The 16,130-nt window shown below is 35.3% G+C and overlaps 1 protein-coding gene across 1 annotated transcript; it reads right to left on the minus strand.

Moving 5' to 3' along the window:
* Positions 1 to 5,894: 5,894 nt before the first annotated feature.
* On the minus strand, positions 5,895 to 14,410 carry LOC132559665 (ATPase family AAA domain-containing protein 2-like). Its single transcript, XM_060224281.1, has 5 exons — positions 14,259 to 14,410; positions 11,747 to 12,294; positions 11,340 to 11,373; positions 9,284 to 9,410; positions 5,895 to 7,438 (listed from the first exon to the last, which is right to left on the minus strand). Exons 1-4 carry the CDS (start codon positions 14,407 to 14,409, stop codon positions 9,286 to 9,288), a joined length of 858 nt encoding a protein of 285 aa, XP_060080264.1. The 5' UTR covers position 14,410; the 3' UTR covers positions 5,895 to 7,438; positions 9,284 to 9,285.
* Between the last annotated feature and the right edge of the window lie 1,720 nt (positions 14,411 to 16,130).

Consider the following 16,130-nt stretch of genomic DNA (forward strand, 5'->3'; position numbering starts at 1 on the left):
GTACCATGTTAGAAAGAGAATAGGTTGTACCATGTTAGAGAGAGAATAGGTTGTACCATGTTAGAGAGAGTAGGTTGTACCATGTTAGAGAGAGAATAGGTTGTACCATGTTAGAGAGAGAATAGGTTGTACCATGTTAGAGAGAGTAAGTTGTACCATGTTAGAGAGAATAGGTTGTACCATGTTAGAGAGAGTAAGTCCTACCATGTTAGAGAGAATAGTTTGTACCATGTTAGAGACAATAAGTTTGTACCATGTTAGAGACAATAAGTTGTACCATGTTAGAGACAATAAGTTTGTACCATGTTAGAGACAATAAGTTGTACCATGTTAGAGAGAGTAAGTTGTACCATGTTAGAGACAATAAGTGATCTATGGTAGAGAGAGTAAGTTGTACCATGTTAGAGACAATAAGTTGTACCATGTTAGAGACAATAAGTGATCTATGGTAGAACTTACATATGATGAGGTTTCTTTACTTTGAATTTCCCATTCATTACATTGTACATAATGTACACGTTTTGCGATTGAAGTGCTTTGATATGTATGCATACTTTAATATTCTAATTCTTGAAAATATATGCATCTATTTAGATATATTTATTATTATATAAAGGCTGATTATAATTAATAAGTTATACATTACATGTCTTGTACATTAATTCTTTCAGTCATCTTTGGCCATAACATTATGTCTGTTGTCTGTCACCTTTTTCTTTAGAAGATTACGTATTCAGATTAGTTGAAGGGGTAAATTTCCATGCTTTGTTCCTGGTTATTTCTATGACCATAATCCTAGAAACTAGTGGTCTAGGACCAACTTCTAGGGCATCATTCCTCTTACTTCCCTAAAAAGCCACACCTTCAGGGAGGTTGTATATTTCTGAAATCCTTCACCTAAACTGAAGAAGTAGGCCTATACTTTGAAAATGACAACCACTTGTTTTCCGTAGAATGACACATGGGTTTATGCACCATGAGAAATTACTTCCATTTTCTTTACTGAACCTCTATACTGTGCCTCCTAAGGGTACTACAATCTACATGTATACAGCATATAATTCATTCATAATCTTTTTTAATCTATATTTATCTTCCGAAACTCAAGATTAGGACACTTAATACAGACAATACCCTCATGACCTAAACAAGGTTTAGCTATGATTGGGACCAATCAACAATGGCTGTCTGCTAACTGCAGAAAATCTTATCATACCTTCCACAACATTAATAGCTATCAAACTGGAATGGAACATTGCCCTTATATATTGTACTCACTTAACCAAAATGGCAGCACAGTGTTTTTTAGCATATCTGTTTTATTATAATAGTTATCAGGTGGTTTAAATTTCAATTTAATTCTTTGTATCATTTAGATACATCAGTTCGATTAGATTGTATCAAGAGATTTTCTCAAAGTCGATGAAATGATTCCATTTGCCAAGAGATTGTCTCATTGTAGATAAATGATTCCATTTGCCAAAAGATTGTCTCAAAGTTAATGAATCAATGTCAACTGCTAAAGTAACAAAATGGTTCTTTATGTGTCTTATGTTTATTGATAGATTTTGCTAATTATTCAGCTGTATTAACGTTTCTAACAGAAACTGAATCAAAGATATTCCTATGACAACCAGAACAAACTCTCCAGTATTGTGCTCCAGTAGTATATACTGGTGTTCCTATGACAACCAGAACAAACTCTCCAGTATTGTGCTCCAGTAGTATATGCTGGTGTTCCTATGACAACCAGAACAAACTCTCCAGTATTGTGCTCCAGTAGTATATGCTGGTGTTCCTATGACAACCAGAACAAACTCTCCAGTATTGTGCTCCAGTAGTATATGCTGGTGTTCCTATGACAACCAGAACAAACTCTCCAGTATTGTACTCCAGTAGTATATGCTGGTGTTCCTATGACAACCAGAACAAACTCTCCAGTACTGTGCTCCAGTAGTATATGCTGGTGTTCCTATGACAACCAGAACAAACTCTCCAGTACTGTGCTCCAGTAGTATATGCTGGTGTTCCTATGGCAACCAGAACAAACTCTCCAGTATTGTACTCCAGTAGTATATACTGGTGTTCCTATGACAACCAGAACAAACTCTCCAGTATTGTGCTACAGTAATATATACTGGTGTTCCTATGACAACCAGAACAAACTCTCCAGTATTGTGCTACAGTAATATATACTGGTGTTCCTATGACAACCAGAACAAACTCTCCAGTACTGTGCTCCAGTAGTATATGCTGGTGTTCCTATGACAACCAGAACAAACTCTCCAGTACTGTGCTCCAGTAGTATATGCTGGTGTTCCTATGACAACCAGAACAAACTCTCCAGTATTGTACTCCAGTAGTATATACTGGTGTTCCTATGACAACCAGAACAAACTCTCCAGTATTGTGCTACAGTAAGGGCAAATTCAATGAAGTTCATCCATAAATGCTTCATGTTGACTTTATCTGTAACCAGTTTATAATGCCAAGTTCATGACCTGATAATACACAACTGTTTCTGTAAGGTTATTTTGTAGCAATGCAATACAAGTACTGTATATACACATATTACACAGTCTTTATGGATGAAATTAAGTTAATTTTGATCATGTCAGATGAATGACCAGGAATTTATGATAAATAAAACAAAGACAAGGCACCTCCTGTACTAGAATTTTAACACCCCATTTACAGACATAGACTATATCATTTTTATGCATATGGATCAAATACAGGATTAATATTTCTTACTTACCTGGATACAGGTTTCCCTGTACATAGAAACAGGTTTGACTGAACATGGATACAGGTTTGACTGTACATAGAAACAGGTTTGACTGTACATAGAAACAGGTTTGACTGTACATAGAAACAGGTTTGACTGAACATGGACACAGGTTTGACTGTACATAGAAACAGGTTTGACTGTACATAGAAACAGGTTTGACTGAACATGGATACAGGTTTGACTGTACATAGAAACAGGTTTGACTGAACATGGATACAGGTTTGACTGTACATAGAAACAGGTTTGACTGAACATGGATACAGGTTTGACTGTACATGGATACAGGTTTGACTGTACATAGAAACAGGTTTGACTGTACAAGGATACAGGTTTGACTGTACATAGAAACAGGTTTGACTGTACAAGGATACAGGTTTGACTGTACATGGATACAAGTTTGACTGTACATGGATACAGGTTTGACTGTACAAGGATACAGGTTTGACTGTACATAGAAACAGGTTTGACTGTACAAGGATACAGGTTTGACTGTACATAGAAACAGGTTTGACTGTACAAGGATACAGGTTTGACTGTACATGGATACAGGTTTCCCTGTACATAGAAACAGGTTTGACTGTACAAGGATACAGGTTTGACTGTACATGGATACAGGTTTCCCTGTACATAGAAACAGGTTTGACTGTACATGGATACAGGTTTCCCTGTACATAGAAACAGGTTTTACTGTACATGGATACAGGTTTGACTGTACAAGGATACAGGTTTGACTGTACATAGAAACAGGTTTGACTGTACAAGGATACAGGTTTCCCTGTACATAGAAACAGGTTTGACTGTACAAGGATACAGGTTTGACTGTACATGGATACAGGTTTCCCTGTACATAGAAACAGGTTTGACTGTACATGGATACAGGTTTGACTGTACATGGTACATGGATACAGGTTTGACTGTACATGGATACAGGTTTCCCTGTACATAGAAACAGGTTTGACTGTACATGGATACAGGTTTCCCTGTACATAGAAACAGGTTTGACTGTACAAGGATACAGGTTTCCCTGTACATAGAAACAGGTTTGACTGTACAAGGATACAGGTTTGACTGTACATAGAAACAGGTTTGACTGTACAAGGATACAGGTTTGACTGTAAATAAAAGCAGGTTTGACTGTACATGGATACAGGTGGGACAACACATGGATCTAGGATTGACCATATGTAGATATAGGTTAGACTGTATCTGCATACAGATTTGACTTTTTTAATTAGACAGCATATACATTCCTGTTATATTTTATTGTGCAATAACTTGTCTTGATTGATTGATCTTACAATGGCCATCTTTATTGTGTGTGTGAAAACAAGTAGGGAACCTCTAGGTTCACCTCCTATTTTGCAATCACCCTATCATAAGCAATGTTATTTGAAACAGGTCTTGTTTGTTTATATATTATTAAGTATGCATTTTTTTCTGAATTTTAAAAAAAAAATATTGTCATTACAGACTGTGAAATTCAGTCATTTCATAAGCCAAAACTATTATTCAACATATTTCATGTGTGTTCTGTCAAACAGTTAGCAATATCATTAAGAATTTTGGGCTTGTCCTGTGAAGGACTCTATATATTTACTTGTAAGTGTTGACGGATGACTGATTAACATTTTATATAGATTAACCATCCTGTTTTAATGTTTACCAAATAGATGTTTTGATATTGATTTACATATCACCTTGACTTAATGTTAATAACAAACAATGCTTTTACTGTATATTAATACAGTGACTTTTTTAACTCTATTATGTTAATTTACAGCTATGTACTATGTTAATTTTCTTTTACCTCATGTTTTTATTTGATACTTCTGTTAATGATAAGTTTAAAACATTTCGACATCAAGTTTATGTGTGAAGTCAGCTCATAAAAACATCAAACACGACAATGTTTCATAAATCAAACAGCATTTGATAACATTCTGACAGTTGCTATTGTGCAAAGCCTTGAAAAAGTGTAACCAGGAAGACAAAATAACACAATAGGATGTAAATCATTGCCTACAGGTAAAGTTAGACACACAAACACTACAGGACATATAACATTGTCTACAGGTAAAGTTAGACACACAAACACTACTGGACATATAACATTGTCTACAGGTAAAGTTAGACACACAAACACTACTGGACATTTAACATTGTCTACAGGTAAAGTTAGACACACAAACACTACAGGACATATAACATTGTCTACAAGTAAAGTTAGACACACAAACACTACTGGACATTTAACATTGTCTACAGGTAAAGTTAGACACACAAACACTACAGGACATATAACATTGTCTACAGGTAAAGTTAGACACACAAACACTACTGGACATTTAACATTGTCTACAGGTAAAGTTAGACACACAAACACTACAGGACATATAACATTGTCTACATTTAAGGTTGATACAATGTTATTTGACATTCTTACATTGATGAATCAGTTTCATTAAGATCTACAATGTTGGGACTTGCATTTTAAATTTGTATCTTTATTGTGATAGAAGTTATATATACAGTATATACCTTGTCTGCTAGATAGATTTAGGGACTAGTATGTGGTGTATCATGATGTTTCATTATATAAATACTAATCATATCAGCTACACAGGTGTTGTTTATTTTCTGAAAAATTGATAGCGATATGACAAGACTTTTGTGCCAGCCTCCGGATGATGTGGATGAATCTGACCCTATTAAAACATCTTTTTCCATTATAAAAATGAGAAACAGTTAAACTAGTCAGAATTCTGTAAATCTACATATATTGATGGTAATATCAATTCATTATCTTTTGCAGACTCTTGTGCTAAAATACAATTACACAAATTGCAGTTTCTATATGTTGTTTAAATCAACCATTTCACTAAGTTGCCACGAAAATGATAAATTGTTGGTTTTCATTGTGCAAATTTCAAAATGTCGGCAGAAAAATTCACTAATATCTAATACATACCATGACAGTTAGGATAATGAAAACCAACAACCAAGGACCCGATTTTCAGAAAATGGGACGGACGTTTTTGAACTCGGGGCAAAAAGTTCAATCACAGGTAATTCACTTTGCAAAAACAATACCAGACATTCAAAACGGTGTGAGATCACATTTATTTGCATCCAAAGCAAAAGTTAAAAAAATATCAGTGATTTTAAAAATCACGGAATACAATCACAAATACAGTGTTATAGTACTGACAGTACATCTCTATTGATGAAGTATGGATCTCCACAAAAATGACACTTAATTGTGAAATACAAGATCTCTAAGATCAAGTATATTATTGAAACTCTTCAGTGAGGGATTCATTCTACAAAATTATGTACAGCTCAAATTACAGTTGGTGTGTGGGATGACTTTTCCCCAGAATCGTTTTTCACCGGTGTCCTAGGCACTGTACATACACGATATCTATCTCTACTGCCATGAATTGGGTTTAATTCATTCAAACAAAACAAAGCAGATTACAATAACATAAAACATTTCACAATGATGTAGACATCATAAAAATTATATCATGTACTGTATCACAATACTGTAATCACTGTCTTTTCAAATTGATGAAGATACTTAGGTATATAATATTATAGAAAGGTAACCTCATAAAGACTTCCCTCAGATCATCAGAAATTTGTATGACAATATCTTTATCAGAATGGTTATATATATAGGTTAGAATAATGTATTCCTAAAGGCAGAAATTTCTTCTTAATTCAATAAACAAAATATCAAAATACCTAAAAATTTCAAATTAAAGTTTCAATTCTAATCTTAATTAAAATAAAATTAAAATAAGATAAATTTTAATTCACAATAAAGTATTTTCCTTGCAGTCACATTAAAAGGACTTGTTCTTCCAGATAAACACATTCGTATTGGTATATTAGTTGACATAGCAGCTAAACAGAATAACTATATACAGCATGTGTGATTTTTTTTTCCAAGTGGTCAGTCACTTAATACTTATATTTGTTTAAAGCAAAACAGACACTTGTTTCAATAGTTTGTGAACATAATTCTCTTCAATATCTAAGTTTTTACCGTTCATTTTTGTTACTTTTCATATCAAGTATACCAAAACCTTTAGTAGTCTATGACATTTTGTCTTGCCTGTATCATACAGAATAAAGAACAAAACTAGATATACATTTTGGTGCAATTTTCGTCTTTTTCCTCACCAACACTTTTGTGGCAAACTTCCAAAAATTTCACAAAGGATGGCAAATATCCACTTTTCCCATTTTACAACGAAATGAAAGGGAAAATTTTCTTAGCATCTCATTTACAGCTTTTATTCTTAAAGCAGAAGATTCTCCCTATCTTACCTTAATGTCACTAAATAATAACAAGTGTTTTTCTAACATCTCTCTAGTTGAGTTACACAGAAACATGGAACTCAATTTCCAAACAGGATGGTCAGGATACAAATTGCATAAAAAGTAAACAGTCTCCATGTTTAATGGTATATTAGTGAAACATTGAACAATTTATTGTCATTCATTGAAACAATGCCTTATGGTGAAGATTTTGAGGAGCTGTCATCTGAGGATCACAGTTGAATCAACATATTAATTCTTTGATCAGCATTACATCACATATGGTTGATTGCCAGTATTTCTTTGTTGAGCATTTGGCACCTGAAATATAAACGTAAACAATGAATAACACAGCCAGCCAATCAAAATCAGGCAAAATATCTCAGATATAGTCGACATTTCAAATGTATTTATTTACTGATCAAAGAATAACAACAGCTGACACAATGTTGGAGGCTATTATACTGAGACAGTAGCAATTTAGAAGGGGACATACCCTTTGTAGAGGCTGTAATATTGAGACAGTTATAATCTAGAAGGGCATAATCTGTGTAGAGGCTGTCACATTTAGACAGAAATAACTTAGGAGGGGAGATAACCTTTGTAGAGACTGTCACACTGAGACACTAGCAAGCTAGATGGGGACATTACCTGTGTAGAGACTGTCACACTGACACAGTAACAACCTAGATGGGGACATTACCTGTGTAGAGACTGTCACACTGACACAGTAACAACCTAGATGGGGACGTTACCTGTGTAGAGACTGTCACACTGACACACTAACAACCTAGATGGGGACATTACCTGTGTAGAGACTGTCACACTGACACAGTAACAACCTAGATGGGGACATTATCTGTGTAGAGACTGTCACACTGAGACACTAACAATCTAGATGGGGACATTACCTGTGTAGAGACTGTCACACTGACACAGTAACAACCTAGATGGGGACATTACCTGTGTAGAGACTGTCACACTGAGACACTAACAACCTATATGGGGACGTTACCTGTGTAGAGACTGTCCCACTGAGACACTAACAACCTAGATGGGGACATTACCTGTGTAGAGACTGTCACAATGACACACTAACAACATAGACAGGACGTTACCTGTGTAGAGACTGTCACACTGACACAGTAACAACCTAGATGGGGACATCACCTGTGTAGAGACTGTCACACTGAGACACTAACAACCTATATGGGGACATTACCTGTGTAGAGACTGTCACCCTGACACAGTAACAACCTAGATGGGGACATCACCTGTATAGAGGATGACACACTGATAGGGTAATTAACTTAAAAGGGAGACAACTGGTATAAAGGTTGTCACACTAAGGCAATAATAACATAAAAGGGGAGACAACCTGAGTAGATGATGTCACACTCAGAGAATAATTGCAAAAAAGGGGAGACAACCTGAGTAGACGACGTCACACTAAGGCAATAATAACATAAAAGGGGAGACAACCTGAGTAGATGATGTCACACTCATAGAATAATTGCAAAAAAGGGGAGACAACCTGAGTAGATGATGTCACACTAAGGCAATAATAACATAAAAGGGGAGACAACCTGAGTAGATGATGTCACACTTAGACAATAATGACATAAAAGGGGATACAACCTGTGTAGAGGATGTAACACTAAGGCAAGAACTACATGAAAGGGGAGACAACCTGTGTAGTGAATGTCACACTAAGGCAAGAATTACATAAAAGGGGAGACAACCTGTGTAGAGGATGTAACACTAAGGCAATAACTACAAAAAACGGGAGACAACCTGTGTAGAGGATGTAACACTAAGGCAATAACTACATAAAAGGGGAGACAACCTGTGTAGTGGATGTCACACTAAGGCAAGAATTACATAAAAGGGGAGACAACCTGTGTAGAGGATGTAACACTAAGGCAATAACTACATAAAAGGGGAGACAACCTGTGCAAAAAATGTCACACTCTAAAAATGATTGCTTATTTCTGTTAAGTATCATCTATGAATCAGATTTAGCACTTTAACATATTTCTCAGTCAATGTAAACATTAATCTTCTGTTCTCTTTTATCAGATCATTCAAATGTATCAAGTGGTTTGGATAATTTGAAAATAAATGGAGAAAATGATAGGATGACATCATAATACTACCAGTACTAACAATCAAAAAACAAAATCATCATCATCATCATCATCATCATAATCATCATCATCATCATCATCATCATCATCATCATCGGAATCCCTTGGTAAGGACATATTCCTGCTATGGTGAAGAAGTCTTTCTACTGTAAAACAAAAGAAAAAAAAATTGAAAACAGAGTTTCAAACACAAAATAATTTTCAGTCCTTGTTTATTTGTACACCCTGTAAAAGAATAAAACTTCTTTTGTCTTCATTTTTTAAACTGATGCAGTGTTGCCAACTCGTTTGAGTTTGTCAGATCAACCTGATACATGTATTAGTCATTTTATAGTCGGTACAATTCACTGGATATTTCTTTACATTTGATAAATTTTCAAAAATTCTAAAATCAATATTTTAGATCGAATTGAGTCAAAATAATGTTCACACACTACATACATTGGCTGATTGATAAGTTATGAGCCTAATATTTAAGGATTTTACTTCTGTTGGACATAATGTAAAATTTTCTGTTGTAATCTCCTTCAGTATCTATACACTTTTGCCAGTGATGCTTAAGATGTCCTTTTCTTGACCGTTCAGAAAGTCCTCCACTGCATGTATGAGGTCACCATCTGACCGAAAGTGGGTACTTAAAATGGCCTTTTTTTAATTTTGGAAATACACGAAAGTTTGATGGAATGAGATCAGGTGAATAAGGTGGATGCACTTGAGACTTGAGAATATCATCAGCATTCCAGAAAACCAAGGCCATAACATTTCCAGCTGATGAAACAGTCTTGGCCTTCTTTGGCCAGAGTGAACCAAGGTGCTTCCATAGTTTAGACTGTTGTTTGGCCTCTGGATGAAATGACAGACTATAGTTTTATCCATAATCACAAACCTCTGCAGAAAGTTAGCAGGATCTGCCTCTAAAAGATTCAGATTAGCACACAAAAAAGTCTGCCTGGTTTGCTTCTGATCAACTCTCAGAAGTCTTCGTGTCCAAGGGGCTGAGAGCTCTCTCAGTGCAAGATCTTCTGTAAGGATGGAATGTACTCTTTCCTGTGAAATCCCAACTGTACTTGCTATATATCTTTCTGTACCTCGCTGTCAGTCATAACAATATCATGGATTTTATTTACCATTTCTAGGGTTGCAACAGGCCTTCCAGGATGGCAGTCATCCCTATAGCACAGTGATATTGTCCATTTTGTAAAAGTTGCTTGCCTTGTTTACTTTAGACATGAACTGACCAAATGACACAATCTTTGAGTACACAGCCTTAAATAGCCAGTGAATAGTAGAGCTAAAAAAGGACAACTTCAATACCAGGCTCACAACTTATGAATGAGCCCTCATAGAACATTGTCTATATATATAAAAATGTGATAACTATACAACTGATTTGGTTATACATGTCACATCTTTTTCCTTGATGTCCATGTAATTGACCCAATCACTTTTGACTTTGAACAGCTACGACCAGATAATAAAGGGAAAGAAGTTGGTGACACTGTTGATTGTACAATAAAATGTGTACCATTACTTTGTGAGCTGATGAAAAAATCATGGTAGTGATAACGTAGATAGAAAAGGAACAACTAAATCTGTTTCTGATCCTCATGGTGAGTCAATACTGTACACGTTGTTTATGGGTTGCTCTTATTTTTGAGATTTTCAGTTATATTTCAAATGTGAAATATGAGAAAATTTAGTCCAATGAAGACAAGGTATTTACCATAGCAACATATATCATGCTCTATCTACTTATCGTGAGTCATCCGAGTTAGGTAAAGACATTAACAATCGACAAATTTAATTAAAAACTGCAAATACATCTTCAAAAATATGATTTTCACAAACCTGTGGAAGAAGGAATCAGCTAGACAATGTGGAACCATGTAGCCTGTTAATGGTTCATATTTCTGCACATCAAAAACAAATTCAACAAAATTTTCAAATTTACTTTAACCACGAAAATTTAATCTAGTATCAGTAATGCAGACTGGTACCCACAGTAAGTTGAGTACAGCACATCTAACCATGCATATTATCACCGTAAGAGATATACTTAGTATAGTTTTACCTACCCGTCTCCTTTCTGTCTCGGTGATATTTTGCCACCTGCAATTGAAAGGATTTACTTATTCATGTAAACAAATTTTGTGCAATTACTTTTCAACTTACTGTCATTACCAGTTTTGTACCTGTGAGGTTTACCTTTACTGATATACCTGTTGATTAATGAAAAAAAACACATAAAATTACCATTTATCTGCCTTTCATTTATATCTTTTGACCTATTTAATGCTTCATTCAACTTGGTTCATCATATCAAAATAAAGCATCACACAACTGTGACAATGAAATGATGGAACAGTATACATGTTAGAAGGAAAACACAGCATAAGTGATATCAAGGCCCTGTTTGACCCACAGTAAATGACACATTAGCACAATGAAAAGGAGATATCATATGATCAAAAAGAAAACATACCGTTTCTTCGTGTTGATCCCTGCGTTTACGTAGTTCTATTGCCTCTTTCTCCAACTTCTCTTTCAGAGCATGCATACCTGACTCAGGACAAACAATATGTGCTTCCACATTTTTGGTACCACCATTAAATTTGATATCAATCTTCGACCCCTTCGTAGCCAGCTTCCTCAGTGTTTTACCCTTCCTCCCAATAAAATTCCCCACATCTTTTTCACGTAGAGATGGCAAAACCATGACCTCCTTGTTTATCTTCCTTGTCTGCGGGTTTGAAGAGATGGGATCCAGGATGCTGCAGTGATTGTTCTGAAGGAGCTGTTGTAGAAGGTAAAGGAACCTACTGGCACTGCTCTTACTGTTATCTAACAACTTATCTTGCATCATGCGGTCTCGGAAATTTTTGAGAAAACCATGAAATTCCTCACAAGGGTCTTGCTCTGCTATGAAATGATCAAAATATGGTTTTGCTGCTGCGATATTTTCTGAGGAAACTTTTTCCCATCTTTCTGTCAAAATGTCCCGTATCTGTTTTTCTTTACTGCTATTTATACCTGCAATATGTTGAAGAGTTCAAATGATAAAGTCGTCACTTCAAAGTCACAGATACAGCTTTGAATTTGCAAGTTATTTTTGCGATTTTTCAAAGAATCAATTTTCACAATGGGTGTATCTCACAAACAAGATGTCAATCAAGGTGTTTTATTCATACAAAAATCTCTCGATACCCTATACACATGTCAGTTATATCACACTATTACAATCTACTGTTTCTAATTAACATTACAATGCTGAAAATGTATCTAATGTGCTCAGTTGGTTGATGAGGGTTAGAATGGGGCATGATTGACGATTTGTTATTTAGGGGTTCATTGACGCATGGCTGAAAGCATTGTGGCTAAGGGCTTAGTCAGGAAGTCTGACCATAGGTCAGTGGGGCGGTCACTGCTTCAGGGTCTTATGTATATCTATCAATTAGCAGAACACGAGGAGAAAGTAGATAATAATCTGTTGAGCTTCTTAGCTAGGATGAATTTATGAATGGATTCTCCGGTGTTGTACTGGACTCCTGAGGGGATGCAATATCTATGTTGTATAAAGTATAAATAAACCTGTAAATAAATATTTTATGCAAGGAAGATAAATTGTGTATAGCTGATGTGTCTAATATTCACAAAACCGCCAGTGTGTAGATGTTAATGGACAGGTGTGGTACTCAGTTCCTAAAATGGGCATGGTATCTGGATTGCTTAAGAGTCAATTAGGTCAGTGGGCTAGAACCAATATTTCACCCAGTACACTTTTTCTATGAATACATACAATTTAAAAATCTACAGCAATTCTAGGTGCGATGGAGAACCTGGTGTACATTAGGGTGTAAGAAAGGCGAAGTGTGCTTTATTTATCAGCAACAGGTAGAGAGAAGTTTAGCAAGTTGTACATAACTGTAAATTTGTTACTTTGTTTGGATTTTATACAGTGTTGAAACATAATAAATGGTGTTGTTTTCCTTGCTTAAATGGCAGGGTCTGCTCACAACACTCACATATGCATTTTGTGAAAAATCTCTATAACTTTAGATGACCAATAATGAAACATCTGGAAAATATATTACATAATGAATATCAACAAGCTCCTGTTCTGTGTTCTCCCTGGGTCACTGCCCCAATAACACTGTTATTCCAATTAAATACCATGATATTGCACCAACTGACTGATGGCTTACATTGATAGAGATACAAGCAGATATGATAGAAGAGCAAGTTTTTAGTGTGATACAATTAATAGATTAGGGAAATCCTTGATTTTATAAAACATACTGGAATTTGAACACAACAACCTCTAAATTCAGAGGACAAAAATATAAAAAAAGAATCAGACACATTTGTGTAACAGGTGAGTCACCAAATGCTTTTCAAAAATAATCACATAAAAATTAGCATTTATACAATAATTTAACAAAGTTTAAAAAGTACATTTAATTTACATTTGGGAGTAAAAAATTCAAAAATGTTTAATTTGTTTTAATCCAATTAAACATATAAAGCACAGGATTGTGTCCATCGACAAAACAATTTACCCCAATTACTCTGGATGGCATGCAACAAACTTGTTATTCAGTGTGGTAGGTAGTCACCAGTTACTACCCACCATAAAATTACTCTGGTTGTTCACATAGTGAGATACAGCACATAGTAATTTAAAAAAAAACAGTAAAACCATGCAGGTGCCAAATGAAATGGAAATTTCTAAAAAGCGATTTCACTTTCAATTATGACGTTTACATACACTAATGTGATCGTACGAGGTGAGGGGATTTCCATCCTCTTTAATGGTGTTCTAAAGCATCCTTTCAAATCGAAGGATACTTCTATTTTGACAAAACAATACCTTATACAATCTCCTTCTAAACGTTGCCACATCAGGTGTAAAAGTATGTATTATCTGGTACAATCACAGTATCTGTGATACCTTACTACGTACGTTACAGTGGTAGGTCGATGTACAGCATACACACCTTTAGTTTCATTATGACATGTACAAATTGTTCGAGGAATTCTTTTTAATTGGTCCTGCTGTAACTTCCCATGTAGTCTGTTTATAACGAAGTGGTACTTGGCTCGCCATTTTATGTCGTGACAAAGACACACATTACGTGATTCGTCCATGTTGAGGAACGCAACGTTATTTTGTACTCTTCATGACGCTTGTAATTTACTAATTATCCTTCCAATACAAACACTTATGTGATAAAGTATTTCTACTTTCGCTTTGGTCAAAATATAAGTTTTCCACGAATTCTTCACGTGTGTATTTAAGTTACTTTTATGTCTCTGGTTACACCAAGATTTCACTTTCACTTTTCCATCAGTAACGTTGATATGTAAATTAAACTATGTTCAATGCAATTTCTTGAATGTTCCTGAAGCTAGTTTGAAGAGGGCAGATTGCAGTACGAGTCTGACCCTTACATGGAAGTGGAAGTAATAGAACCCTTTCTCTACCTCATTATTAAAATCTATCAACTGATGCCCAATCTTCTACACAGTGATCAAATACCTAGTCAATTACATTGATTCCAAAGTTCATCAAATGCCAAGTCAATTACATTGATATTAGGTTCATCAAATGTCCAGTCAGTTACACTGATATCAAAGTTCATCAAATGTCCAGTCAGTTACATTGATATTAGGTTCATCAAATGTCCAGTCAGTTACATTGATATTAGGTTCATCGAATGCACAGTCAGTTACACTGATATCAAGGTTCATCGAATGCTCGGTCAGTTACACTGATATCAAAGTTCATCAAATGCTCAGTCAGTTACACTGATATCAAAGTTCATCAAATGCTTGGTCAGTTACACTGATATCAAAGTTCATCAAATGTCCAGTCAGTTACATTGATATTAGGTTCATCAAATGCTCAGTCAGTTACACTGATATCAAAGTTCATCAAATGTCCAGTCAGTTACATTGATATTAGGTTCATCAAATGTCCAGTCAGTTACATTGATATTAGGTTCATCAAATGTCCAGTCAGTTACATTGATATTAGGTTCATCAAATGTCCAGGCAGTTACATTGATATCCAGGCAGTTACATTAGGTTCATCGAATCAGTCAGTTACATTGATATTAAGGTTCATCAAAGTCAGTTACACTGATATCAAAGTTCATCAAATGTTCAGGCAGTTACACTGATATCAAAGTTCATCAAATGTCCAGGCAGTTACATTGATTTTAGGTTCATCGAATGCTTGGTCAGTTACACTGATATCAAAGTTCATCAAATGTCCAGGCAGTTACACTGATATCAAAGTTCATCAAATGTCCAGGCAGTTACATTGATATTAGGTTCATCAAATGTCCAGGCAGTTACACTGATAGCAAAGTTCATCAAATGTCCAAGCAGTTATATTGATATTAGGTTCATCAAATGTCCAGTCAGTTACTTTGATATCAAAGTTCATCAAATGTCCAGGCAGTTATATTGATATCAAGGTTCATCAAATGCTCGGTCAGTTACACTGATATCAAAGTTCATCAAATGTCCAGGCAGTTACATTGATATTAGGTTCATCGAATGCTCAGTCAGTTACATTGATATCAAGGTTCATCAAATGCTTGGTCAGTTACACTGATATCAAAGTTAATCAAATGTCCAGGCAGTTACATTGATATTAGGTTCATCGAATGCTCAGTCAGTTACATTGATATTAAGGTTCATCAAATGCTCGGTCAGTTACACTGATATCAAAGTTCATCAAATGTTCAGGCAGTTACACTGATATCAAAGTTCATCAAATGTCCAGGCAGTTACATTGATTTTAGGGTTCAGTTACACTGATATCAAAGTTCATCAAATGTCCAGGCAGTTACACTGATATC

The sequence above is a fragment of the Ylistrum balloti genome, unplaced genomic scaffold (genome assembly GCF_031769215.1).
Source record: "Ylistrum balloti isolate Yb309-2 unplaced genomic scaffold, AGI_CSIRO_Ybal_v1 Utg370948, whole genome shotgun sequence".
Classification (NCBI taxonomy): Eukaryota; Metazoa; Mollusca; class Bivalvia; order Pectinida; family Pectinidae; genus Ylistrum; species Ylistrum balloti.